General features: G+C 38.9%; 1 protein-coding gene across 2 annotated transcripts; it reads right to left on the bottom strand.

The window, feature by feature from the left end:
• Positions 1 to 2,309: 2,309 nt before the first annotated feature.
• slc29a4a (solute carrier family 29 member 4a) lies at positions 2,310 to 22,162 on the bottom strand. 2 transcript variants are annotated; one of them, XM_053613344.1, is made up of 12 exons: positions 21,218 to 22,162; positions 20,571 to 20,654; positions 17,103 to 17,340; positions 15,745 to 15,876; positions 15,418 to 15,531; positions 11,647 to 11,775; positions 11,414 to 11,488; positions 10,413 to 10,678; positions 8,595 to 8,727; positions 6,947 to 7,134; positions 6,553 to 6,793; positions 2,310 to 2,889 (listed from the first exon to the last, which is right to left on the bottom strand). In XM_053613344.1, exons 3-12 carry the CDS (start codon positions 17,263 to 17,265, stop codon positions 2,756 to 2,758), a joined length of 1,575 nt encoding a protein of 524 aa, XP_053469319.1. In that variant the 5' UTR covers positions 17,266 to 17,340; positions 20,571 to 20,654; positions 21,218 to 22,162; the 3' UTR covers positions 2,310 to 2,755. The 2 variants fall into 2 exon arrangements, with proteins under 2 accessions (XP_053469319.1, XP_053469320.1); XM_053613345.1 differs by lacking the exon at positions 20,571 to 20,654 and having other exon boundaries at positions 21,067 to 22,162.
• Between the last annotated feature and the right edge of the window lie 2,168 nt (positions 22,163 to 24,330).

The raw sequence follows: 24,330 nt of genomic DNA, 5'->3' as shown, positions 1-24,330 counted from the left end.
TGGAGGCGTGTCTTCAAGTGTCTATAAAATCTTACAATAAGAGGCTCAGTGGTGTAATCCAGAGGCGGCTTTGCCAAATATTAATTGTAGATAATGTGGGTTAAAATAATATTTTGTTAAAAAATCAAGGTCCTCTACAAGTCTCAACTTGATTAGACATTACAGGAAGAGGCTCAGTGCTTATATTCATTATGGGGGAGGAATCACCAAATATTAAAGTGGGGTAGGGGTTGAGTTTTAAAACCAGTGTTTTAGAAAAGCATTTTAATAAGATTCTGTGTCAAAAACAAAGTATAGAGCATCTGCATATATGTTTAAAATCTTAAAAACTTCAACCTCAAAATAACATTCACTGCATGTTGTATATGAAATTTTCATGAAAAGTGCCAGTAATGCTGGAGTTGACTGTATAGATCACTATAATGTTGCAGAAGCTATTTTATATTTCATGTAATACACTACATAGGCGATGGAAAAGAAGACAAATTAGTATTGCACTCGGTTTATTGCTGCCACTAGCAGTGCTACATTCCTACATCATTCAGTGAGAAAAATGACAGCATTTTCAACACATGCTACATGAACGAAGAATATAACCTGTTTTCAGGGACTGTGATAAACTGCACTTAGGCCGTGTCAATGAAACTATTGACTGTGACTTTGTGCTGAAACTGTGCTGTGTGCTGTGTCTGGGACATCTGACCAAAAAAATAAATAAATAACAGAAAAGCTTGGACACACAAAACACTTTTTATGTGAAAGTATTTATGAACAGCTTTTGTCCTCTTTATTGTTTTTTTTTTTTGCTTTTTTAAATATACATATTAACATATATAACATATTTAAACATACATATGTTTTTTAGCCTTTGTCTACAGATATTCACTGCTCAGAGCTACCAGTACCAGTAAATTTTATGCCTTAATCTATCAACAGGGTGAATATTCATGAGCATTGACCTACACCTACACCTTACTATACTGTAATAATAATGGTAATAATTTAACTACAGGTTATGTGGTTTAGTGGTGGCTTAGTGGTTAGCACATTCGTGTGTGGAGTTTGCATGTTCTCCCCGTGCTGCAGGGGTTTCCTCCAGGTACTCCGGTTTCCTCCCCCAGTCCAAAGACATGCATGGTAGGCTGACTGGCATGTCTAAAAGTGTCCGTAATGTATGAGTGGGTGTGTGAATGTGTATGTGATTGTGCCCTGCGGTGGATTGGGACCCTGTCCAGGGTGTATCCCGCCTTGTGCCCGATGCTCCCTGGGATAGCTCCAGGTTCCCCGTGACCCTGAAAAGGAGTAAGCGGTAGAAGATGGATGGTTATGTGGTCAATGGACCTGGTGCTATAACAGTGAGCAACACACACACACACACACACACACACAGTACATTCCTGTTACTGGATACTACAAATAGACTATATGTGCAGTAGTGCTTGGTCAAAACAATTCAAAAGACAAGCATTACGCTGTTAGAAATGATCTCGCATCAGCACAAATTGTTCAGCAAGAATACGCTGTTGTCTGACTATTGCATACTTAACAAAATGAGCAAACATGCGAATGAGACTTCCAGGCTGAAAGACCCTGATTGCTTCTGGATGGATGTCTGAGTGCTGCAGCGTTCCCACACACACTAAGCCTTGGTTGCATACATTATTCATGTATCTTATTATGAGAAACGAAGCAGATTTATGTAGTGTGACGCGATTGTTTGCACAAGTAATTGCAGAGGAACCGAGTGAAAAGAGCTGGTCCTCGTGTTCTAAGCTTAAAATATTCAATATCATAAAACTGCTCATGCTTAATCAACTGTGAAGTTCAGCATCACAGCAGAAATATTGTGCAACAGCGCCATCTTCCGGTTAGAACACGTTCTTCTCCATCAAGTCAAACAGTAAAATCAGTATATAGTCCACATTGCAGAAAATGTCCATTTTATTATGTAGATTCTTAGACGAAGTCAGAATAAATGGACTATTGTGTGGCATAAATATTACTTAACCCCTTAGACTCCTGGCTTATTTATCTTACCGTATATTATTCAATAACTACAGTGTAAATGAATAGTAATTAATAGAACGGTGAGCGTAAGTTATTTATGTCTGAACTCACTGACAGCTCCTGATTAATGGTTTTACGGCATTATCAGATTAGTCTATAAATCATTGTAAATGATTTGTTTTCCACATGCAGAACACGACAGAAAACCGTGTGTAATAAATATAGTTTTTTTGTAATTAATGTATACATGATATTTGCAAGCACATTCACATGAAATGTCGATACAGAAACATCAATAAAATCCATAAAATGTACAAAAAAAGGTTTTTATTCATTGAGGTTCACATTCAGTTGTTTTAGCAAAAAAGGTCCAACATTTATAACGTACAATTAAAGACAACACAGCTTTTCATTTGAAGAGTTTAGCTTTTTCACCTTCCAATCCAACAGATCATCAACTGAAGGCAAGAGGAGAACATTTATCAAGAATTCACCACAGGACATGAGCCACGAAACTCCCTTCTGAAGCGAGACATATACCTTCATATGACATAAATGAACAACACAATGAAGTATACATACATGTCTTTAGTGTTGGTAGGAATTTCCCCTGGTCTACTTTACTACATTCAAAAGTGCACAGCGTTACAGCTGGTACAAAATAAACTTGCGGCAGAGGTTCTGATTTGCTACTTGTGGAATTTGCTGAGAGAAATGAATGTAGTTGGTGAAAATGTGTTGCAGGGCACTAATACCCATGGGTGAAGTTCAAGTCGTTTTCTGAGTGGAAGCCTGAGCCTGGGGCAGTGAAACGGTATGCAGCGTAGGCAACTACAGATCCCAGCATCAGTCCAGACATGTAGGACACGGTCATGGTGTTTCCTGTAGAAAACAGTTGGACGAGATTTATACAGTGTGTCCGGAAAGTATTCAGACCTCCTACTTTTTGCACATGTTATTGTACAGTATTATAGACATTGATTACTGATGACTTTTGAATAAATAATTAAATAATGAGTCTTTATTGATCACATATACACAATGAAATTCTTTTCTTCAGAGTGCAGGGTCAGTCATGATACAGCACCCCTGGAGCAGAGAGGGTTAAGGGCCTTGCTCAAGGGCCCAACAGCAGCAGCTTGGCAGTGCTGGGGCTTGAACTCCTGACCTTCCGATCAGTAACCCAGAGCCTTAACCACCAAGTCACCACTGCCTGATTTTACTGATTATGTTGACTTTTTCGGCCATCAATCTACATACAATAATCTTTGATGACAAAAGGAAAACAAGGTTTTATCAATTTTAAAAACTGAAATATCTCATGAGAAAAAAAGCTCACTGAATTTACTTCATTCAAATGTGTGCATCGGTTCTCACCTGAACTGAGGCTTCAACCCCAACCGCTGGCATTCTAATACAACCACATTACCGCTACACTATTATAACACACGTTTTAACTGCGTTAATTAAATCCTATAGTTATTTCTTCCTGTCAGTGCCAACGTCCTGTCAAGATGTCATAATGTAATTGGTTTACGTTAATACTATGTGACCTGATCACACGCTCACGCTACGTAAATCAATCAAATAGTCAGAAATTTAGAAACTAAAAATTCTTATGTAAACTACACGTAATATATTCTCTTAAATCTGACTGACCACCTATTCCATTTTGTTCAGTGTATTCAGAGCCTTTATTCACTACTTTGTAGAAGCATTTATGGCAGAAATTACAGTCTTCTTCGAGTCTTTGCGGGTAAGTCTCTACAAGCTTTGCACACCCAGAATCAAGCAGTTTCTTCCATTCTTCTTGGCAGATCCTCTCAATCTCAGTCAGATTGGATAGGGGGCATCTGTGAAATGCCATCTTCAGGTCTCTCCACAGATGTTCCTTGTGGTTCACAGATGTTCTGTGCTTTGGCTGTGCCACTCAGGGACAAGGCTGAAGGGTAGACCCTCGCCCTAGTCTCGGGTTGTGTGCACTCTAGAGCAGGTTTTCTTCAAAAGTCTCTCTCGCTAAGAAATAACTGCATCGCATAATGCTGCCACAACCATGCTTCACTGTATGGATGGTATTAGCCATGAGCAGTGCCTTATTTGAGCAGTATACAATATGCTAAACTTTTGGCCATATTGTGTATTTCAGTTTTTGATTTTTAATACATTTGCAGAAATATCTCAAATGTTTCTGCTTTGTCAATATGGATTATTTAATCGATTGTAAACTAAATTTATATCAAGTGGGCAAAAACTGAAGGGGTCTGAATGCTTTCTGAACTCACTGTAGATATGAGTGCAAAGGTTTACATCTACAGGGGTGTCTGGGTAAAATAAATGGAAATTTATCTACAGAAAGAAAGGACAAAAATTTTTTTTAAATGGTTTGAAAAGAATCAAAATAATGAAATCAAAGTTTGCCAAGAATCTTTCAGTCTCCAGACCAGATTTGAAGATGACAGTAAGTGACAGCTGGCAGAGTTTTAACAGCTACGTCTTGAAGAATGTGTCAAGAACAGCTTGACCTTTACAGACCACATTTCAACAACTGCACAGTCCTGTAGGTTCATTCTGTACAACATCAAGAAAATGAGACCTTGTCTCACCAAACAGGCCACACAGATACTAGTCCAGGCTCTAGTTATCTGAAAACTGGACTACTGCAACGCATTACTCTCGGGCGTCCCAGCCAGCTCCATCAAACCCCTTCAGATGATTCAGAATGCAGCAGCATGCCTCGTCTTCAACCAGCCCAAGAAGACCCATGTCACACCCCTCTTCATCTCCCTCCACTGGCTTCCTGTAGCCACCCGTATCAAATTCAAGGCCTTGATGCTCACGTACAAGACCTTATCCGGAACAGCACCCCCCCTACCTCAACTCTCTCCTGAAGGCTTACGTTCCCTCACGCAATCTGCGATCGATTAATGACCGTGCTACTCAGCGTGGCTCAAGGTCCCTTTCCAGAGCCTTCACACTAACTGTTCCTCAGTGGTGGAATGAACTTCCAGCCTCAATCCGGACCACAGAATCTGTCACTATCTTCAAAAAACAGCTAAAGCCCCACCTCTTCCGTGAGCACTTAACTAACCCCTAAAATGCCAACCCCACATTTTCCTTTAATAAATAAATAAATAAATAAATAAATAAAACTTACTCTGGCACTTACACCTCTAGTCTGCGCTCTCTGCTTCGCTAGCACTCAATTATAAATATTGTACAGTAGCCCTACTTGTATTGTTCTCTGCTTGATATTCACTTTGCTTATATTTCCTCATTTGTAAGTCGCTTTGGATAAAAGCGTCTGCTAAATGAATAAAATGTAAAAGTAAATGTCAGAACGAACAGAAATCGGCCAAACAATGGTAGAACAAAGTTAGAACAGAGACGTCAGGAAGAATAGCAGAATGAATATTACGACTGGGAGGATTTAACAGCTGTTCAGTGGGTACAATAGAGATTGGAAGCAGTTATTAAGGCAAAGGGTGAGTGAGCATACAGACAATATTTATATCACATTCTTAAAGGGGGATACAAACTTTTATCTGATATTTGGTGATTTCTAACCATTAATATCTAAACATATATCATTTGACCATTTTTGGTACTTCATATAATGATGAAAGAAACCACAAAATCTAATTCACACTAACTGGAAATAAATGTTGCTGTTATTTTTGTCTTAGGAATATGCAAACTTTTGCACTCATGTGAATATAGTATAGCTCCCAAAAATATAATTTCTTGGTAATACATAATGTACAATATATTGAAAAAACTTTCTGGAACACAAACTAGGTGAAAGTCTGAAAGAATAGTGTAACATTGGTTTAATGAGCTACTAAAGGACAAAGCCTGTCAAGATAAGCCTGTTTTTTTTGTTGTTGTTTTTGTTGTTGTTTTACAAAAGTTATTCTTTAAAGATATATATACAACCAGTCGTCAAAGGAAAAAAAGTGAGTTCTGTTACGCTGTATGCTGTTTTGGTGGCATGATTTCGGTTAATTGTCTGCTTTACACAAAACAAAGTTATTTTGATTGATCACCTTTATCCTATGAGGAAACATTTCTATTCTGATGTAAGTGATCTCCTCCAGGATGACTCCACCCCCATCCTCAGGTCATGAGGGCTTACTGAATGGTTTATTGATTATAAAAATTATGTAACTCATATACCATGGCTTTCATAGACCCTAGATCTCAACCCAGTTGAACTGTATGAGAGATGTTGGAGCGGTTTGTTAGACCATGCTCTCCACTACCATCATCAAAACATCAGTCAAAGGAACATCTTTCGGAAAAATTATGCCCATCTCTCCAGTTCCAGAGAGTTGTACAGCTGTTCTAACACATTTCATCTTTTGTTTTCCCTTTATTTTGTCACCCAAGCTATTATATCACGAGGAGAAAAAGTACCTGGAGTTTTGAGGCAGCAGCACTACTCACTGCACAACTAACTGTCTAATTTGTATGATGCTAAGTTGGGCATATAGTCTTTATATTAAAGAAACATTAGAACACACAATCATTTAAAAGCATCAGATTTACCTGCTAGCTCCCTCTGCTCAGGTGGCACCTTTCCAGCAGCCTGAATCATGGGTACACTACCGAAATAACCATTGGTGATGCCCATGAGGAGGGAGAAGACACAGGGCCATGCTGGGTGACAGAGCGTAGGCTTTGGCATGGGATACACACACATGATGAAGAGAGGGATAAAGACCACCCTTATGCAGGAGAAAAACAGCAGGCGTACCCCATTCCACTCATAAGGCAAAGCAGCCAAGATCTACAGACAAATACAATTTGGTAAATATTCATTTCCCATGCAAGTACATAATGCGCCTCATCCAGACTAAGTGAACTGATTAATGAAGATTAAGAATGCATTGGAAAATGGGGTGAATTATTAAACAGTTTGATTTTTTATTCAGGAGCTCACTTTGCCAACAAAGTCGGACATGTTGAAAATGGCCATGATGAGGATGGGGAGCCACTCTCCCAGCGTGGCATTGCGGATCTCGGACTCCAGGCCGGGAAACAGGCACAATGTGATGAAGTAGGTAACAGCAATGGACAACATGTAAGGCCAAATCACACGAGAGACCACATACCGATGCAGGATCATATCTGAAAAGCAATCAAAAAGTGACAAAGATTTTAAATGTTTTTTATTATAAATCCATTTTATTGTGAATCAATCTATTCTTTATTCCAAGATATGACCTGATCATAATTTTGATTGGATGCTATCCTTTTGCAAATATAATAAGCAATGAAGTACTAGAGAAGTACAGATTAGATACCGAATATCGGTTTGAGGGTTACTTCCCTGAAACACTCTATCAATATCAGATTCCACTGACATACACTATATGTCCAAAAGTATGTGGACACCTGATATATGTGCTTTAGCTCCCTCTTTGCTGTTATAATGCGCTCCACTCTTCTGGGAAGGATTTTCCACTAGATTTTGGAGCGTGGCTGTGGGGATTTGTGTTCATTCATCTACAAGAACGTTAGTGAGATCAGGCACTGATGTTAGGTGAGGAGGTCTGGGGTGCAGTCGGTGTTCCAGTTCATCCCAAAGGTGTTCAGTGTTGGTGAGGTTAGGGTTCTGTGCAGGATACTCGAGCTCTTCCAGTCCAACCTTCTCAAACCATGTCTTCATGGAGCTCGCTTTGTGTACAGGGGCATTGTTATACTGGAACAGGTGGGCCTCTTAGTTCCAGTGAAAGGAAAAATGTACAAACATACAAAGACGTCCTATATAATTGTGTGCTTCCAAATTTGTGGCAACGGTTTGGGGAAGCACATATGGTCAGGTGTGATGGTCAGGTACATACAGTACTTTTGGCCATATAGTGTATTTTATGCTATTAAAGCGTGTGATGTTGATTGACATAACACAGATCTTACATATGAAAACAAAACAAAAACTGCCATCAGGCCCATGATGTTTTGTATAAATAAACCAAAGCTTGCAGGGAGTTGGCTTGGTAGCTAGAAGGAAGTCAATAATGGATCAGTTGTTGCTGTTTCGGCTGCTCCCGTTAGGGGTCGCCACAGTGGATCATTGGCCCGCATATTTGATTTGGCACAGGTTTTACAATGGATGCCTGTCCTGACACAACCCTCCCATTTTATCTGGGCTTGGGACTGGCACTGATGCAACCCCCAGTGGCTGGGGTTCCCTGTCCAGGAATTGAACCAGGGCAGTGACAGCGCGGGATCCTTAGCCGCTAGACCACCAGGGAACTCAAAAACAATGGATCAGTAATGGATGATATTCAGAGCTTTAAAACTGATACCGCATCCAAAATAAAAGTGGAATCGGTGCATACCTATTAATTACAAGTAACTGAACGAATAATTTGCAGCTTTAATTTGTTCCTTGTAAGGAGCTGTTTGTTGCTCTATTCTTAAATGTTAAGAATAGATATTCTTATGCAATTTGTTGTGTTCTACTGAACTCCTTAATTTGTGCTTTTTTTTAATGGTGCATGTTTATACTTATCCACTTTATATGAACTGTAGACTGCATAAAAATACACAATCATTGCGCAAGTATTGACGGCTATGATCTTTACCCTTGATGCCTGGCCAGCTCCTTTTTATCTTCAGCTTAGGCACATCAAATCTCACATATGTGCTGCTGCCACTATAGTCTGGTTCTGCAGTACTGCCATCATCAGCAGGAGAAACACCCACTGCACCATTGTCCTTGAAATCAGAGAGATGACGTTAGACTGATGTTTACTGAAAGCCATTGCAGCAACACAGAAATGTGAAGGGGAAGCCTGTATTTTCAGGAAGGTACTTATTTTGTACCATATTAGATACTGTAAAACGAAAACAACGGAAGAGACGTTGAAAGAACTGCCATAACTAATGAAAGCACTGATCAGATATATGTAGCCATGCTAGAAGATATAGCGGATCCAGCTGTTATGCATCTCCCTGTGGCAACTTAGCAGTTCTACAGCGGCCAGTGAAGAGGACCATTACTTGAGTGCAAAGCTGGGCCAATAAAGGCACTCTCTTTAATTAGTTGAATGAAAATGAAATAGAGCACCAGGTTTCCAAGGCACTGGACCATCCGGTATGACTAAAGTCTTATTCACAAAAAACATTGGGGGCGGGCGTTTTGGACGACTATATGAATAGTCAAGAAGTCAAGAGAGGGACTCTCAGATATGAATACGCATTTCAGTTTAAAACTACAGTTGGTACATTGTTGTTTTCAGCTAATCAGGCTGCTACTAATTTGTTGTAGTTTTTCATGTTTCTTCCTGGTGTGTAGCCTGTAGAGGAAAGGGAATCTTGTATTTGTTCAGAATGAGTAGATTTTACTAAGCCGTTATTCATCCAGAAAGCTGGCTTTCCAAATATGAGAACATATCTGGCATGAACAACACGGTTATTAGTATTCTGTCTGTCAACTACAGAAACCACGTTGTCGTGCTGAAGTGCTTATGTAAATGATCTAAACAGCGTCTAACGCTAAATCAAGGTCTTTCGCTCTGTCTCTCTGCTATAGAGCAACATTCACCATAATCAGGCCAATGGACCTGAACAAACGGCAGGAAGTGTCGAAAGACTTTCAAGAGAAACACCCATGTGATTAAGTCTAAAGGGATTTTCCTTTCATGGCCCATTTCATTTGATGAAGGGCGCAAATTTCTGACATTATGCCATAATATTACAATATTTTCACGTTCGCATCTAATCTCAAACTGATTTCTAAGCAGTAAATAAAGTGAAATGATATAAACATCTTGATACCGAAAACTTCTTTGTTTGCTGATTATCAGACTATGGATTATATATACTTTGCTTAGAGCTTAATGCTGCACACGTCCACAGATTTTGGTTTCTAAAGAGAGGAAACTCAAGTACAATAAAAGTCAAAGTCGCCTGTTGATTATCTTGTAAACACTAAAACATGGCTCCTGACTCCCAGTTTTACCAAATGGTGCATTTGTAATGATCTAAGTTTTAAAAGTAGTAACATTTCACAGGTAATGGCGCTGTTTTTATCGTGTATCCATTTCTAAATTCTCCTGATTTGTGACCAGCTAGAACATGAAGAATGGGGGTTTGAAACACACAATGCAACAACAAAATCCAAAAATATTCCATTGGTAAAATAGTGTCAGAAAAATGTATAGGACTATTCTACACTAAACAAGTCATCCATGAATAAGAAACAAAGCCACTTTAAACCATACCAAGCTTTCCAGCCAAATAAGTTCACTACAGGACTCTATATAGATACCCAGTCTACTAGGTCATACAAACAATAAAAGCATATTTTTAGGGGACATACGTAGTATGTTCCATGATACATGCTGCCCTCCAAAGCTCCCCTTACCCCCTTATAGCAATTTCTACAATTGTGCACTTACAAATCTCACGTCCTCTGTGATGACGTCATGGTGGACATGGTACTGATTGCAGTGGTGTGTGTGGTCTTTGGAGTGGCTCAAGCCTTGACGTGCCAGGCTGGTGTAGTAGCGCACAAATCGTGTCCTGCGCACCACCAGATGCAAAACGAAACACATCAGCTCCATGGTGATGGAGATGAGGAAGAAGATGATGGTGTTCTTCCTCTCGTCTTTAATCAGCAGCTTGGTGAAGATCCGACTAAGTGAAATGATCACTCCTGCCGTGCCTGAGAAAAGAAAAGCGATTTCATTACGCATGTACTGGATCTGAGTATATATATATATAAAACACAGTGCTGTTAAATTCTCAGATCTGAAGGTGTTGATTAGTTTAGTATAACAGCGTTTTAATATTTTATTGTTTCCACAGTTCACACACTACTAACAATGTGTTTAAAAACTTTAATCTAACAATGTGGAGACTAATAATAAATAGATTAAGAAAGCATGCTGTCATTTAACAAATAAAAGCATAATATTGTTAAAATGTAAAAAGCTTTACGTAGGCTTGTATTTAACATTTATGGAGGGATTTTCGAGTGTCTGCTTGTTGTAAAGGTTAGTAAGTTTTCCGCCACAGGAAATTGTTTATTCTTGTTCTTTCTAGTTTCTCTGTAAAACAAGTATAAAAAGCTGAATTTTGTACCTTATTAACGTCAAGAGAGAGAAAAAAGAGTAATGGAGCAGCTGTTTATAGCTGTAATAACATAAGGGGTAACAGAAACGATCTTGTCTTGTGGATGTTCTACAACATTAAATGTAACTATAAATGGCTGAAAAGCAAGTGTCATTCATTAATAAATTAATAATTGCAGTTGTTGGCAAATCGGTGTGGTATAAGAGAAATAAAACACTTTGGAATGTGGTCTTAAAGAAAAAAAAAACATTTCAGTGTGGTAACAAGCCTACTTTCCTATAACAGCACATTTATTCCTTACATCAATCATGCTGGATTATCTTACTTTCTCCAGTCATTACTCCTTGTGTGTACCGTTTTGGAAGCATTCCCATGTAGCCATAGAAACTGGACTGCTGCACTGTAGACAAATCAGACAGCCAATCAAACTAGTAGAATCATTACATACTGTATACAGTACATCAAACTCTTCCCCTAAAGGTGCAGTAAATAAGATGGTGCTGTACCCATGCTACATCTGCACCCTTTTTAAAGATTAAGAAGACTCTAAATCAGTACCTGTGCATCCAAATGCCACAACACCCACAGATATTAGGTTGAGGGCATACGCCTGGTTTGTGGTAAACTTCCCCAGCCACACATCAAAAATGCTGACAAAAAGCAAAGGGCCAAGAGCAAAGAGGTAACCTGCAAGAAATGGTATTAACTTCACTTCATTCTTTCAATGCAAAGATTTCACACTGTGTATTATACAGGTGCATCTCAAAAAAATTTCATATTGTGGATTCATTACACATAAAATAAAACATTTCAAGCCTTTATTTTGTTTTAATCTTGATGATTACGGCTTACAGATCATGGACATCAAAAACCCAGTGTCTCAAAATATTAGAGTAAAGAATTTATAATACAATCCATCCAGAGGTAGGGCATCCGAACGGATCAGGCAGGTCCGGAGTGCAGAAAGAGTCAGGATCACTAGACTACTACTTTTATTTCTATTTTTTTGTCACACCAAATATTGACTTTGTTTCATTTACTACTGTATACTGCTCCTTACAGTATTTTTAATGTAGAAACATTTCATTTCATTATTTTCATGGCAACTTTGCTCTACAGCATTTCTTTTGATTTTCCTAAAACTTTTGCACAGTAACGTATATAATATAAATAAGGAAACTACTACTCCACTGTTCCATCTGAACATAGTAGTATGCTGTATATAGTATGCTGTATGCCAGAATTGTCATTTGGTATAACTACTGTCAGTCAAATTCACATTCAGAATGATGTTAGAGTGCTTCATTTTTGTGTGGAATATTTTCACAGTTACTGCGAACCAAAACGTGTTTATTTTTAGTGGTTAAAAGTGAAAATGACGCATTGAGGTGCTAGTGAAAAGCTTCATAATGAGATAATGATAGAGTCTTTTATTTATCACATATACATATGCACAGTGAAATGCTTTTCTTCGCATACCCCAGCATGTTAGGAGGTTGGGGTCAGAGTGCAGGGTCAGCCATGATACAGTGCCCCTGGAGCAGAGAGGGTTAAGGACCTTGCTCAAGGGCCCAACAGTGGCAGCTTGGCAGCGCTGGGGCTTGAACACGACCGTCCGATCAGCAACCCAGAGCCTTAACTGCCAAACCACCACTGCCCCATGGCAATCAAAAATGCTTTAGCTTTAATTAGGTGACAGGAAAACAGGAATTTAATCATTGGAATATTAGCAAAGCATTAAACAGCTATAGCCAGCTAAGAACTAAAAAGATTTTAAACGGCAACTGAGAAAATACCCTATTACTACCAAAAAATGTAGCATATTCCAAAAACATTTTCTTCACAAATGGTTTATTTATACAGTTATAAACCCTAAACTAAAATTGATTAACACAATAAAAATAACATCACACTGTTCCTGAGTAGTACAAAAACTCTACCATGTTTATTTTAAAATGTGGTCTTGACTATTAATATATTCAACACCACATTTTAAAATAATCATGATGTCGTATTGGAAGGAAATACACCATGGAGATAACTCTGGTGCATAATGAGAAATGTGCCCTGAGTAATGCCCTGAGCATCCACATATTTTTGGTGTACTGGATATATTCAGGTTGCGCACGCTGCTTTTAGCCGAGGCTTAGTATGAGTAGTATGAATAGTATGCCATTTTGAACTCAGCTGTCTCTTATCAATCATGCCACATTACATAGGCTGCTGGTATATACTCCCTGCACATGAGAAACGACCTCCATTCTGTGTACTGCACACTAACATTTAGGGATTTGATGGAACGCTTTTAATATTTTTATTAATGGTTAAATAGTTTTTTCTTAAATTGATTACTCTTCTGAATATTTTTGTTTAATGTGATATGATCTGAATTTCAGCCTCAGACTGGATCTCTCCAATATGCAAAATATTGTGAGATATATTTACACCAATCAGTCATAACATTAAAACCACGTACAGGTGACGTGAATAACATTGATTATCTGATTACAATGACACCTGTCAAGGGGTGGAATACTGTACATTAGACAGCAAGTTAACAGTCAGTTCTCGAAGTTGATGTGTTGGAAGCAGGAAAAATGGGCAAGCGTAAGGATCTGGGCGACTTTGACAAGGGTACGATGGCTAGACGACTGGGTCAGAGCATCTCCAAAACGGCAGGTCTTGTGGGGTGTTCCCGGTATGCAGTGGTTAGGACCTACCAAAAGTAGTCTAAGGAAAGGACAACCGGTGAACCGGCAACAGGGTCATGGGCACCCAAGGCTCATTGATCTGTGTGGGGAGTGAAGGCTAGCTCGTCAGGTGAGCATCAGAACTGAACCATGGAAGAAAGTGGACTGATGAATGAGGACCTCCCTCATGGGGACCTACACAATATTAGGCAGATGGTTTTAATGCTATGGATGATGGCGTGTAATACTGTATGTGAAACTGTAGCGCATAAAAAATGTTCATACTGCACCACTTTCCAATATGTTCAGATAACATTTGGTTAGCAACCCAGTAGATCAATTTAAAAATAGTGACCAGAGAAATTATGAAGATAATGAGGGAAAGGAATGAGCCAGACTGTAGTCTTGCATTTACTAATAAATCATTTTGATTGCTTCTGACTTGTCCATCAGTTGGCTTTGGCAGGAGAATGGATAATATGATGCAGAAGTCTCAAGAAGTTGGATGGTTTTGTAATGTTTTTCTTTCACTCTCTTCCAAATTTCTCTCTCCTATAAATCAGTTTTTCTTTAAAACAACAACAACAACAACAGCTATGTTCTCAGCTCTGTCAGCCAGTTATATTTTATGACATGTGCATCCACATAGCCTGCTATTGTTAGCTTGAAGAGTCAAACTGGTAGCCCGGAGAAACGTCAAATCTTCCATGCCCAAAATAGTGCATCCTTCTAATGCGGAGAGAGGTTTAAGTTATTCTGTACACAACTATCAAGGCCTGTTAAAGCTAAGATTTATTGTTCGATTCAGTCATACCAGCAACACTATGCACAAATACTATAAATGCTGTGCAATGGACAGCTACATCTACTGTTTTTTCTTTTTTCCTATTTCAGTTGTTCTCAGATATACAGAGTATACAGAGATATACACTAAAAACATATACAGTTTATTTAAAAATATATACATATATATGAGAAACATATGCATATACAATAACTGCTGGTTTCTTATCTATATTTTCTCCCTTATCTCTCCAGTGGCAATACTTTTTGATTCAGTGATGCCTAGAGCTTTAAACAATGCAAAGGAAAACATTAATGTAGAGATATTAAAGAAGATGGTTGATGCCTTATTGTGTTTTTTCTTCCTCTAGGGTCTATGTGCTTCTGTGGTTATCCTTCACACATACAAGCATAATAACACTGCCCTCATACTGAAATAACTGCATTTTAATGTGTCCTTGTGAAGCAGCACCTCAGTTATATATGTAATGTGTAATAGATGTAGCTTATAGGGGTATGAGTAAAAGACGAACATATAGAATTGTGAAGGTTTCTCTGCTCATAATAGCAATGTTTCATAGAAAAGGAGGCACACGTTTGCATGGAAATGCAAGTGTTGTTTTGGAAATGAATTGGCTCTTTTATTCTATGCTAAGCCTCTCCCCTGCTCTTCCCCCAGCGCTGGTTCAGCAGGAGTCTGAGGATGTTAGTGCTGATGACTGACGGAGTGAGATGAGAGCCCCTCCTCCCTCCGCCCGTAGGGCCAGTCATGCATTCTCTCAGGTCAATACACTTGCTCCTCCTTCCAGAATTCGTGTGTGTGTGTGTATGTGTGTATCTGCGTAAACAGACTTACCCACGGTGATCCTGGTGTGCAGGCTGAGCATCTCCACCAGGACATTGTTCAGTACCACCGCAACGAGAGCCACAAGAATATATGTGAGGCTCATGTCGAACACAATGGATGTCCCTGGAAAGGCACAAAAGCCATATAGTCACGACTTCAAATTCCATCACTAATCAAATATCTTATCAGATGTCTTTCTACAAGGAACAATGCAGACCAAAGAACAGTGATAAGTCAGTCTAATGACATTTCAAAAGACGTCAGGCTCACCATTGTAACACCTATTGCCATATCACATTTAAAGAATATAAAATGCGCTATAAATAAAAGCTGTACCTTCAAATTTATGATGGAGGTAGTCCACATCTGTGATGAAGCTATTGTAAGGTAACAGGAAGCCGACTCCAGCCAACAGCATAGCAAAATAGATTCCGTGATAGCGATCATCTGGAACAGGTTCCTCCAATACTTTGAACATAAACCAAACCGAAATGATAAAATATGCATAAACATATATATGTGATGTATTTGAATACTGTATGAACCTCTCAGCATCTGGTTCATCATGTTAATGTCAGCTTTTCTCATGCATATGCAATGTATGAGCATTATTGAGCATTAGTTCACTCTCTTTTTCCTTACTGTTATGAGAGTCTTCAGGTGATGTGTCTGACACCAGTTCATTTTCAGGACATTGAGATTTAGACTACTTTGCTTTCCCAGTTGCAGGACGAATGTGGAATTTGAAACAGCTTACCTACTACAGCTCCCTGTTTGTTCAAACATATATGGTTATCCGTTATACACAAATCAGCCATAACATTAAAACCACCTGCCTAATATTGTGTAGGTCCTCCTTGTGCCGCCAAAACAGCTTGGACCATCGACGCATGGACTCTACAAGACCTCTGAAGGTGTGCTGTGGTATCTGGCACCAAGACGTTAGCACCTTTAAGTCCTGTATGTTGTGAGGTGGGGCCTCTATGAATCTGACAGATCCAGATGCTTGATCGGATTGAGATTTGGGGAATTTGGAGGCCAAGTCAACACCTTAATCTCTTTGTCATGTTCCACAAACCATTCCTGAACAATTTGCAGTGTGGCAGGGCACATTATCCTGCTGATACCGTTGCCATGAAGGGGTGTACTTGGTCTGCAACCATGTTTAGGTAGGTGGTACGTGTCAAAGTAACATCCATGTGAATGCCAGGACCCAAGATTTCCCAGCAGAACATTTCCCAGAGTATCACACTGCCTGTCAGTGGTTTTATTGTTATGGCTGATTGGTGTATGCATGCAGGTTATGTATTATATGCATGCATAAAAACATCTCAAGCCGTTTGTGAAAAAGTATCTGTCTATAGGGATACTCGAAACCCTATGGAATGCATATTCAGTGATAAGACTTTAAAACACCACAGGTCCCAAGTACCCCTTTTACGCCAATGAAAAAACACCAATGATTTACTTAGCATGAGCTTCTAGTCAGTGTCTTATCTAAGCTCACAAGGTTAGCTCTTGCTATTACACAGCAGGTGATTTAACCTTCTCTGCAGTATAACCTCAGGCCTGGAACATGCAGTTTGTATCCAAACACATAACACAATTTATCCAATTTGCAGTGACTGTGGTTTTGTGCTCTTAGTGATATCAATCTCCAGGCAGTAAAGCAGTTATATAAGTCAGCATCTTACCAGGCTCTGAGAGAGCCAGCACCCCTTTGTCAGGGATGTCTTTGCCTTGGCAGTCCTCTTCCTCCAGCTGATAGCTCTCGAAGCTGAAGCTCATCACCACGTTGCCCTCTGGGGTCTGGGCCGGGGTAGTCGGTTTGCGCCTCTCCACTCCTCTAGAGCCCATAGTCTGGCCCTCAGGCAGCCTGAGATGTCACAGTTACTGATGCCTTGCTCGTTGGAAATGGAAACACGGTCGGCTCTGTATAAATGCATATATATATATATATATATATATATATATATATATATATATATATATATATATATATGTGTGTGTGTGTGTGTGCATATATATATATATATATATATATATATATATATATATATACACACACACACACATACATATATGCCATGAGCCATTTGTTGTATTGAAAGACAAACCTGAACTATTGTGTACACAATAGTTATGTACACCTCACAATGTAATGAATCAAGAGAAACCTTTTTAAAAAATTAAATAGATTTTGAAGATATATGCACATTTAAATTCATATTTTTAAAAAATGTTCGAGCAAGTTTGCTGTTTTTACAGCAACATTTACAGCATGAGAAAAAAAAAACTCTGACAAAGCTTCTGAGCCATACATAGCTCTGTATGATTCAGTGGCTAAGGAGCATAACAACTGCAGATTGAATTAAAAAAATGTAATCCTGTTTGGCAGAGCCTGGAGAAAAAAAAGAGAGAGGACTCGAGTGATGGAGCACAGCAGCATTGTAAAAGCATCAAAAGCCTGGAGTCACTGTCTACATATTCTTTTATGTTATTTTACATTTCACTAAGCACTGCGTCTGATAGACCCTCTTTTAAAAGGCATTTTCCATTCTTGTGTGATAATACAATGCATTCTATTATACTATTACTAGTACTTCCACATACTAACATCATTTATCTAAGGAGCACTGAAAGCGTTGATTAGTTCTGCATTAATGCCGAAAGTAGGTTTGAACCTGCAGCATCTAATGAAAGACAATTACATACAAGGAAACCAGGTATTAGGCTTTCAATTTGAAAATGTATTCCCTGAATGCAAATCAGGCAATTATATTTAAGTGGGGTGAGTCAATATGTGTATGCCATAATCATATATGCTAATAATATCTGCGATAACTCAACAGTATCCGAAAGCTAGTGTTTTAGAGTTTGGTGGAGCAAGTGGTTTGAGCTTGGACCACGTTAAGGTGCAACTTATTGGCAACACATTGTTTTCTTCCAAAGAATGCGACAGTCGTTTAATTGTTGAAAACATACTGCTGGATGAATTCATCTTTATAATTTGGACTGTGCATGCATGCCTCTTGAATAATATTTTAAATTAAAAAATATTAGGGCTTTAAAATCTCAGGATCCCCTGACGATCCCCAAAAAAAAATTCCAAACTCTGACTAGGGAAAAAACAAAGAAAACACCCCCCTCAAATCAGAATTCCTACCCGGAAACTTAGGAAGGTCTCCTCAACCCCAAGTTCAGTACATGATGTCATATCAACATGGCTGCTCACAGCATTAATAGTAAACAATACAGCACCACTTTACATTTAAATGCATTATACTGTATATGCTAGTATTTGCTTTAGAGCAATCGACACACATCACTCATCACAGTTATCTGGCTAGATTGTAGGTAACAAATGAAGAGCATGGGATGAATTGAAATCCACGTCCGGAGTTCTTTAAAGTTGGTTTGTGATAATGTCTATTGTTAAAAGTGCTATATAAATAAAATTGAATTGAATTGAACATGGAGGGCTCCATGTTTTCCCCACCGCCTTCTTCCCACTTGAAAACGGAGCATTATAACTGCCGTCCCTATTAGTTTCACTATACGTATCAAATAAGTAATGGGTACAATTCAATATGCTTTATAGTTATTGTAGATTAATAACTAAATAATAAGTGCAGTGGTGCAGTGGGTAGCATTGCAGCCTCATAGATCTTGAGCTTGGGCTACTCTCTGTGTCCCTGTATACAAGGGGGTTTCTTCTGGGTTCTCAGGTTTCCTCCCATCCCTCAAAAACATGCCGGTAGGTGTGAGACTGGCTATTCTAATTTGCCCCTAGAGGTGAATGAGGGTGTGGATGTGTGTGTGCATGGTGCCCTGAAATGCACTGGCATTCCATTTCAGGGTGTATTCCCGCCTCGTGGCTTTGGATTCACTGTAACCCTGACCAGGATAAAGCGGTTACTGAAGATGAATGAATGAATGAATGAATGAATGAAGGAGGGAAGGAAGGAAGGAAGGAAGGAATAATTATAATGCCTCTAGAATAACTTTCAGAAACATTAACTCTTAAATCTCAGGTTGGGTGCAAACTTACAGAGTGCAGACCCTTATTAACAATAACTATTGTTCATTTTATTTTCACTGTGATTATTAAATAAGTCAGTATTGTTACTAATCAATTTACTCTAAAATGAATAGTTGAATAATAACCCGAGGGGTTTTGGGTGTTAAATAATGAGTTATTACAACAGAAATATGAAATGTAGATTAATCTTTTCAACATGTTTTTAACCCTTTCATGCATAGAGTACACACTTATGGACAGGTCAATTAAGGCCTTTCAGGAAAATATAAGATTTAAATTAAAGTTAATTAACATAAACTTCTGTAGCTCTTTAGATTACTTGTCTCTCAATCTTTCTACATAAAAGTAAAAAAAAAAAATACAAAAAATGTGCCAGACTCCACTGATCACCTTGGATTAGGAACAAAAAACCTAGTTTGTTTGTTTGTTTTTAAATAAGTGCTGTATTTGGGGGAAATGTTGGGTTGTTTTTTTTTTTAACCACTTTGCATCATACAACAGTCCTAAACTCTACATTTTGTATATTCAATAATTACAATTTTTTCTTCAACAAATTACCAGGTTTATTATATATTTGTATTATTATTATTATTATTATTTCAAGCAGACTGTTTTAGCCTTTTATTTATTTATTCATTTTTTCACTCAAGGGCAGTCGATTTACTTTTTAAGACAAGTAATCAGATTCATACATCAGGCAATTTTAAGTAGGAAAACAGAGATAATGTAAAAAAAAACAAAACAATAATAATCTGGATATGTGTATAACTAATTAATGTGTGAAAAGGACAATGGAAATTTATAGATGATCATTTGAAATTGAAAGTGAAGTGAGGAACACACACACACACACATTAACATTTTATGTGTATATATATATATATATATATATATATATATATATATATATATATATATATATATATATATTGCATTAACAGAGTGATGTATTTTCTGATCTACTTCTCCACTGCAGTGAACGCCTTAGTTATATTGCACGGTCATATTCACCTCTCATTGAATTTGAGCAGGCTATCAAGTCTGTCACCATGGCGGTTCCAGTTGTGTGACAACAGAAAGAAGTGCAAATAAGATAACAGGCTTATAAAGAACACACCACCTGGCAAACACCTGTGCCTGAAGTCACAATTGTCATCTGAAAGGCAAGCTCTTTCACAGGCAGAGAACAAACATCTGTCCTCTTCTGGAAAAGACACAAATAAATAACATGATATAAAGTCCATTAGCAATGCATAACGCCTGATGGACCACCACTAACCAGTTGCTTTTGTAGATTATGATGATGGGAATAATTAGTGCCTGTGTGGAATAATAAACTGTGATGAGGGCATTAGATGCTTGACAGTTGGTGGCGCTAAGAAAATATTAGCTGGAGTAATTAATTCAATTCATAATTACGTCACAAGATGTGTCAACTAAGTATATAGATGTATACTGTAATACTTTTTTATACTGGGATTTTAAAAAACAACAACAACAACAACAACAAATGACTCCTGGAAAATTACAATAATATAGCCTAAATGATGAGGTTTAACAGTGTTTTAACAATATAATTTTTCGTATCATACTGAAATACTGAAATACAGCAGCACCTTTGTGTAGTCCTTACTGCAGGATAAATACAGGGTTTAAAGACTAGAGACACTGACATCCTGAATGCAACACTATCCCCCAGGCACAGCATTAACACACAGACTGAACCGTGCCGTTTATTAATAAGAGAAACAACAGGTTTAGGCTCACCCGACAGGAATTACACGACTTCTTGGCGCATATTAGTCTTTTAAATCCACCATCTTGGCCCATAACGTGTTTATCAGTTGTGCTGTCGCGTTTCACTCGGATGCATTGAGGTGGTCTCCGGGAGCAGCAGCATTATAGATGCGCGCACACACACACACACACACTCTCTGCCACTATCCCTCCCTTCCTCCCTCAGAGAGAAATCCACCATTTCAGCCACAGTCAATCCAACGGGTTAGAGAAGAAACCAGGCAAAGCCAGTCTCTATTAGCTATTAAATATAGAGCAGAATATTAGCAAATACATCACATACAATCACATAGTATTGCACTAAATAGTGCTACAGTAATATCCTGACCATAGTAAACAACTAACTGCATAGCTGTGACAGAGAAAATTCAAGCCAAGAAGTGAAAATCTGAGAAATTGAGGTTTAGTGGTTAGCATGTTTGTGTCACTCCTCCAGGGTTGGGGGTTCGAATCTCGTGTCTGACCTGCGTGCACGGAGTTTGCATGGTCGCCCCATGTCTTCGGGGTTTCCTTGGGGTTTCCTCCCAAAGTCCAAAGATATGTGTTGTAGGTTGAGTGGGATCTCTAAATTGTTTGTAGCGTGTCAATGTGTGTGTGATTGTGCCCTTCAGTGGGTTGGTACTCTGTCCTGGGTGTCCCCTGCCCGTGTGCCCGAACCCCTGGGATAGGCTCCGGGCTCCCCGCAACCCTGTGTAGGACAAACAGTACAGAAAATGGATGGATGGAGATAATCTAGACTAACTCTACTGAGCTAAAGCCTATTGCAGTTTTTTTTTTCTCAATCGCTAACACAACTCTCAAAAATTCTCTGAATAAAATGGAATATTTTTACACTGCAGTGATTACATTCATTCATTCATCTTCAGCTTTATCGTGGTCAGGGTCATGGTGGATCCAAAGTCTATCCCGGGAACACTGAGGGCAAGGTGGGTGATTTCACCCATGATGGGATGCCAGTCCGTCTCAGGGCACCATGCACATATACACTGTATAGCCAGATGTTTGTGGAAACTGTGCAGTTTGTACAGAATACCCGTACCTGGTCTGTCCGCCATCTTGCTTTAAGCTCGGAAGCTGCCGTGATGTATGTTGGGAATAAAATGGAGTGGAAACACAGAGGGCGGGGCGTTTAAGCTCACGGATATGACGTAATTCTTTTTCTTCTTCTTCGGTGGATTGATTGGTGTGTTGCAGACAATAGAATGGTTTGTATACCTCCACATACTGTGCTGAGGAGGAGACTAAAGTAGTCCCTGTTTATGTCTTATACTCTTTTAAAGACTGCCTTTAATCTACTATTAGTTCTAAAACTCAGAAAAGTCTATAGAAATCAAACATGCAATATATGTCCAAAAGTATGTGGGCACCTGACCATCACATCCATATGTGGTTCTTCTCTAAACTTGTTGCCACAAAGATGGCAGCACAGCATTATACAGAATTTTTTTGTGTGCTGTAGCGTTATAATTTCCCTTCACTTGAACTCAAAGCTGTTCCAGCATGACGAGTGCACAAAGCGAGCTCCATGAAGACATGGTCTGAGAAGGTTTTAGTCGAAGAACTCGAGTGTCCTGCACAGAACCCTGACCTCAACCCCACTGAACACCTTTGGGATGAACTGGAACACTGACTGCACCCCAGACCTCCTCACCTAACATCTCACTAACATCACCTGATCTCATTAATGCTCTTGTAGATGAATGAACACAAGTCCCCACAGCCACACTCCAAAATCTAGTGGAAAGCCTTCCCAGAAGAGTTTAGCGCATTATAACAGCAAAGGGGGAATAAATCTGGAATGGTATGTTCCACATACGTATATGGGTGTGTGTCCACATAGAGTACTTTTGGCAATATAGTGTATAATCACAACTATGGGCCATTTAGTGCAGCCAGTGGACCTAACTGAATGTTTTTGGACAGTCGGAGGAAACAAGCGAACCCTGAAGAAACCCAGGCGAACATGGGGAAAGCATATGTAACTTTACGCAGTCAGTAACCCAAGGTCAGGATCAAACCCAGGAGCAACGCTACCTGCTGCGCCACCTGGCACTGAGGCCAGTTTTTCTCAGCGGCTTACACAGATTATTGTAAACGGTGTCTCATTGTCTCAAATGTTCTACCACATTCCAAATATACACAAATTGAAAGACTGACTCCAACACTTTTATCAAAAGGGAACTATTCCCATAAAAATGCCACACACAATTATGGCATGAATTTTCAAGAAGTTTTCAAGAAGCAAATTTTTCCACACTGTACTGATAAACTGAGGACACAGCTGTCACAGAGTGTGTGTGTGTGTGTGTGTGTGTGTGTGTGCACGTGCACGCTGTGGTCAATTAGACAAGTGAACAGAAATGCACTGAATTCTTTAATCACATATTTTTTTTGGTTCTTGTAGAAAACCAAAACCTGCAAGTGTTACAGAGTCTAAACCAACCTTGGATATGAACAAATACACAAATGAATCAATGCATGAATTTCTGTAATATAAAACATAAACTTTGGTAGATTATGATAGCATATCATATAAAAATCAAACTGGTTCACATATCTTATTTCTATTCTCGCTGTCCACTTTATTAGGAACACCTGTACACCTGCATGTTCATGCCGTTCTCCAATCAGCCAATCATGTGGCAGCAGCACAATGAATAAAGTCATGCAATTACAGTTCAAGAGCAAGTTAATGTTCACATCCAATATCAGAACGGGGAAAAGTGTGATCTCTGTGACTTTGACCGTGGCATGGTTGTTGGTAACAGATGGGATGGTTTGAGTTTTTCAGATTCTGCTGACCTCCTGGGATTTTCACACACAACAGTCTCTAGAGTTTACACAGAATGGTGAAAAAAAAAACAACAACAAAAAAAAACATCCTGTGTGTGAAGGAACTGCAGACTGAAAAACAATTTTGATGAGAGAGATCAGAGGAGTATGACCAGACTGGTCTGCGCTAACAGGAAGTCTATAGTAACTCAAATAAGCACTCTTTACAACCAAACCGTGGTGAGCAGAAAAGCATCTCAGCACACACAGCACATCAAACAAGAATATGAGGCTATCACAGGCACAGACTC

Source organism: Ictalurus furcatus, chromosome 24 (genome assembly GCF_023375685.1).
Source record: "Ictalurus furcatus strain D&B chromosome 24, Billie_1.0, whole genome shotgun sequence".
Lineage (NCBI taxonomy): Eukaryota > Metazoa > Chordata > Actinopteri > Siluriformes > Ictaluridae > Ictalurus > Ictalurus furcatus.
The sequence above is the reverse complement of the archived record's forward strand: the minus strand, read 5'-3'. Positions and strand labels throughout refer to the sequence as shown.

What these genes read in the sequence shown, in the direction of transcription:
- slc29a4a (XM_053613345.1), bottom strand. Translation starts at nt 17,265, where the DNA reads ATGGGCTCTAGAGGAGTGGAGAGGCGCAAACCGACTACCCCGGCCCAG. An exon ending in GAGCTGGCCAGGCATCAAGG is followed by an intron (nt 7,135 to 8,594) that starts GTAAAGATCATA and finishes ATTGCTTTTCAG; the next exon opens with ATATGATCCTGCATCGGTAT. An exon ending in TGAGCAGAGGGAGCTAGCAG is followed by an intron (nt 2,890 to 6,552) that starts GTAAATCTGATG and finishes TGTTTTCTACAG; the next exon opens with GAAACACCATGACCGTGTCC.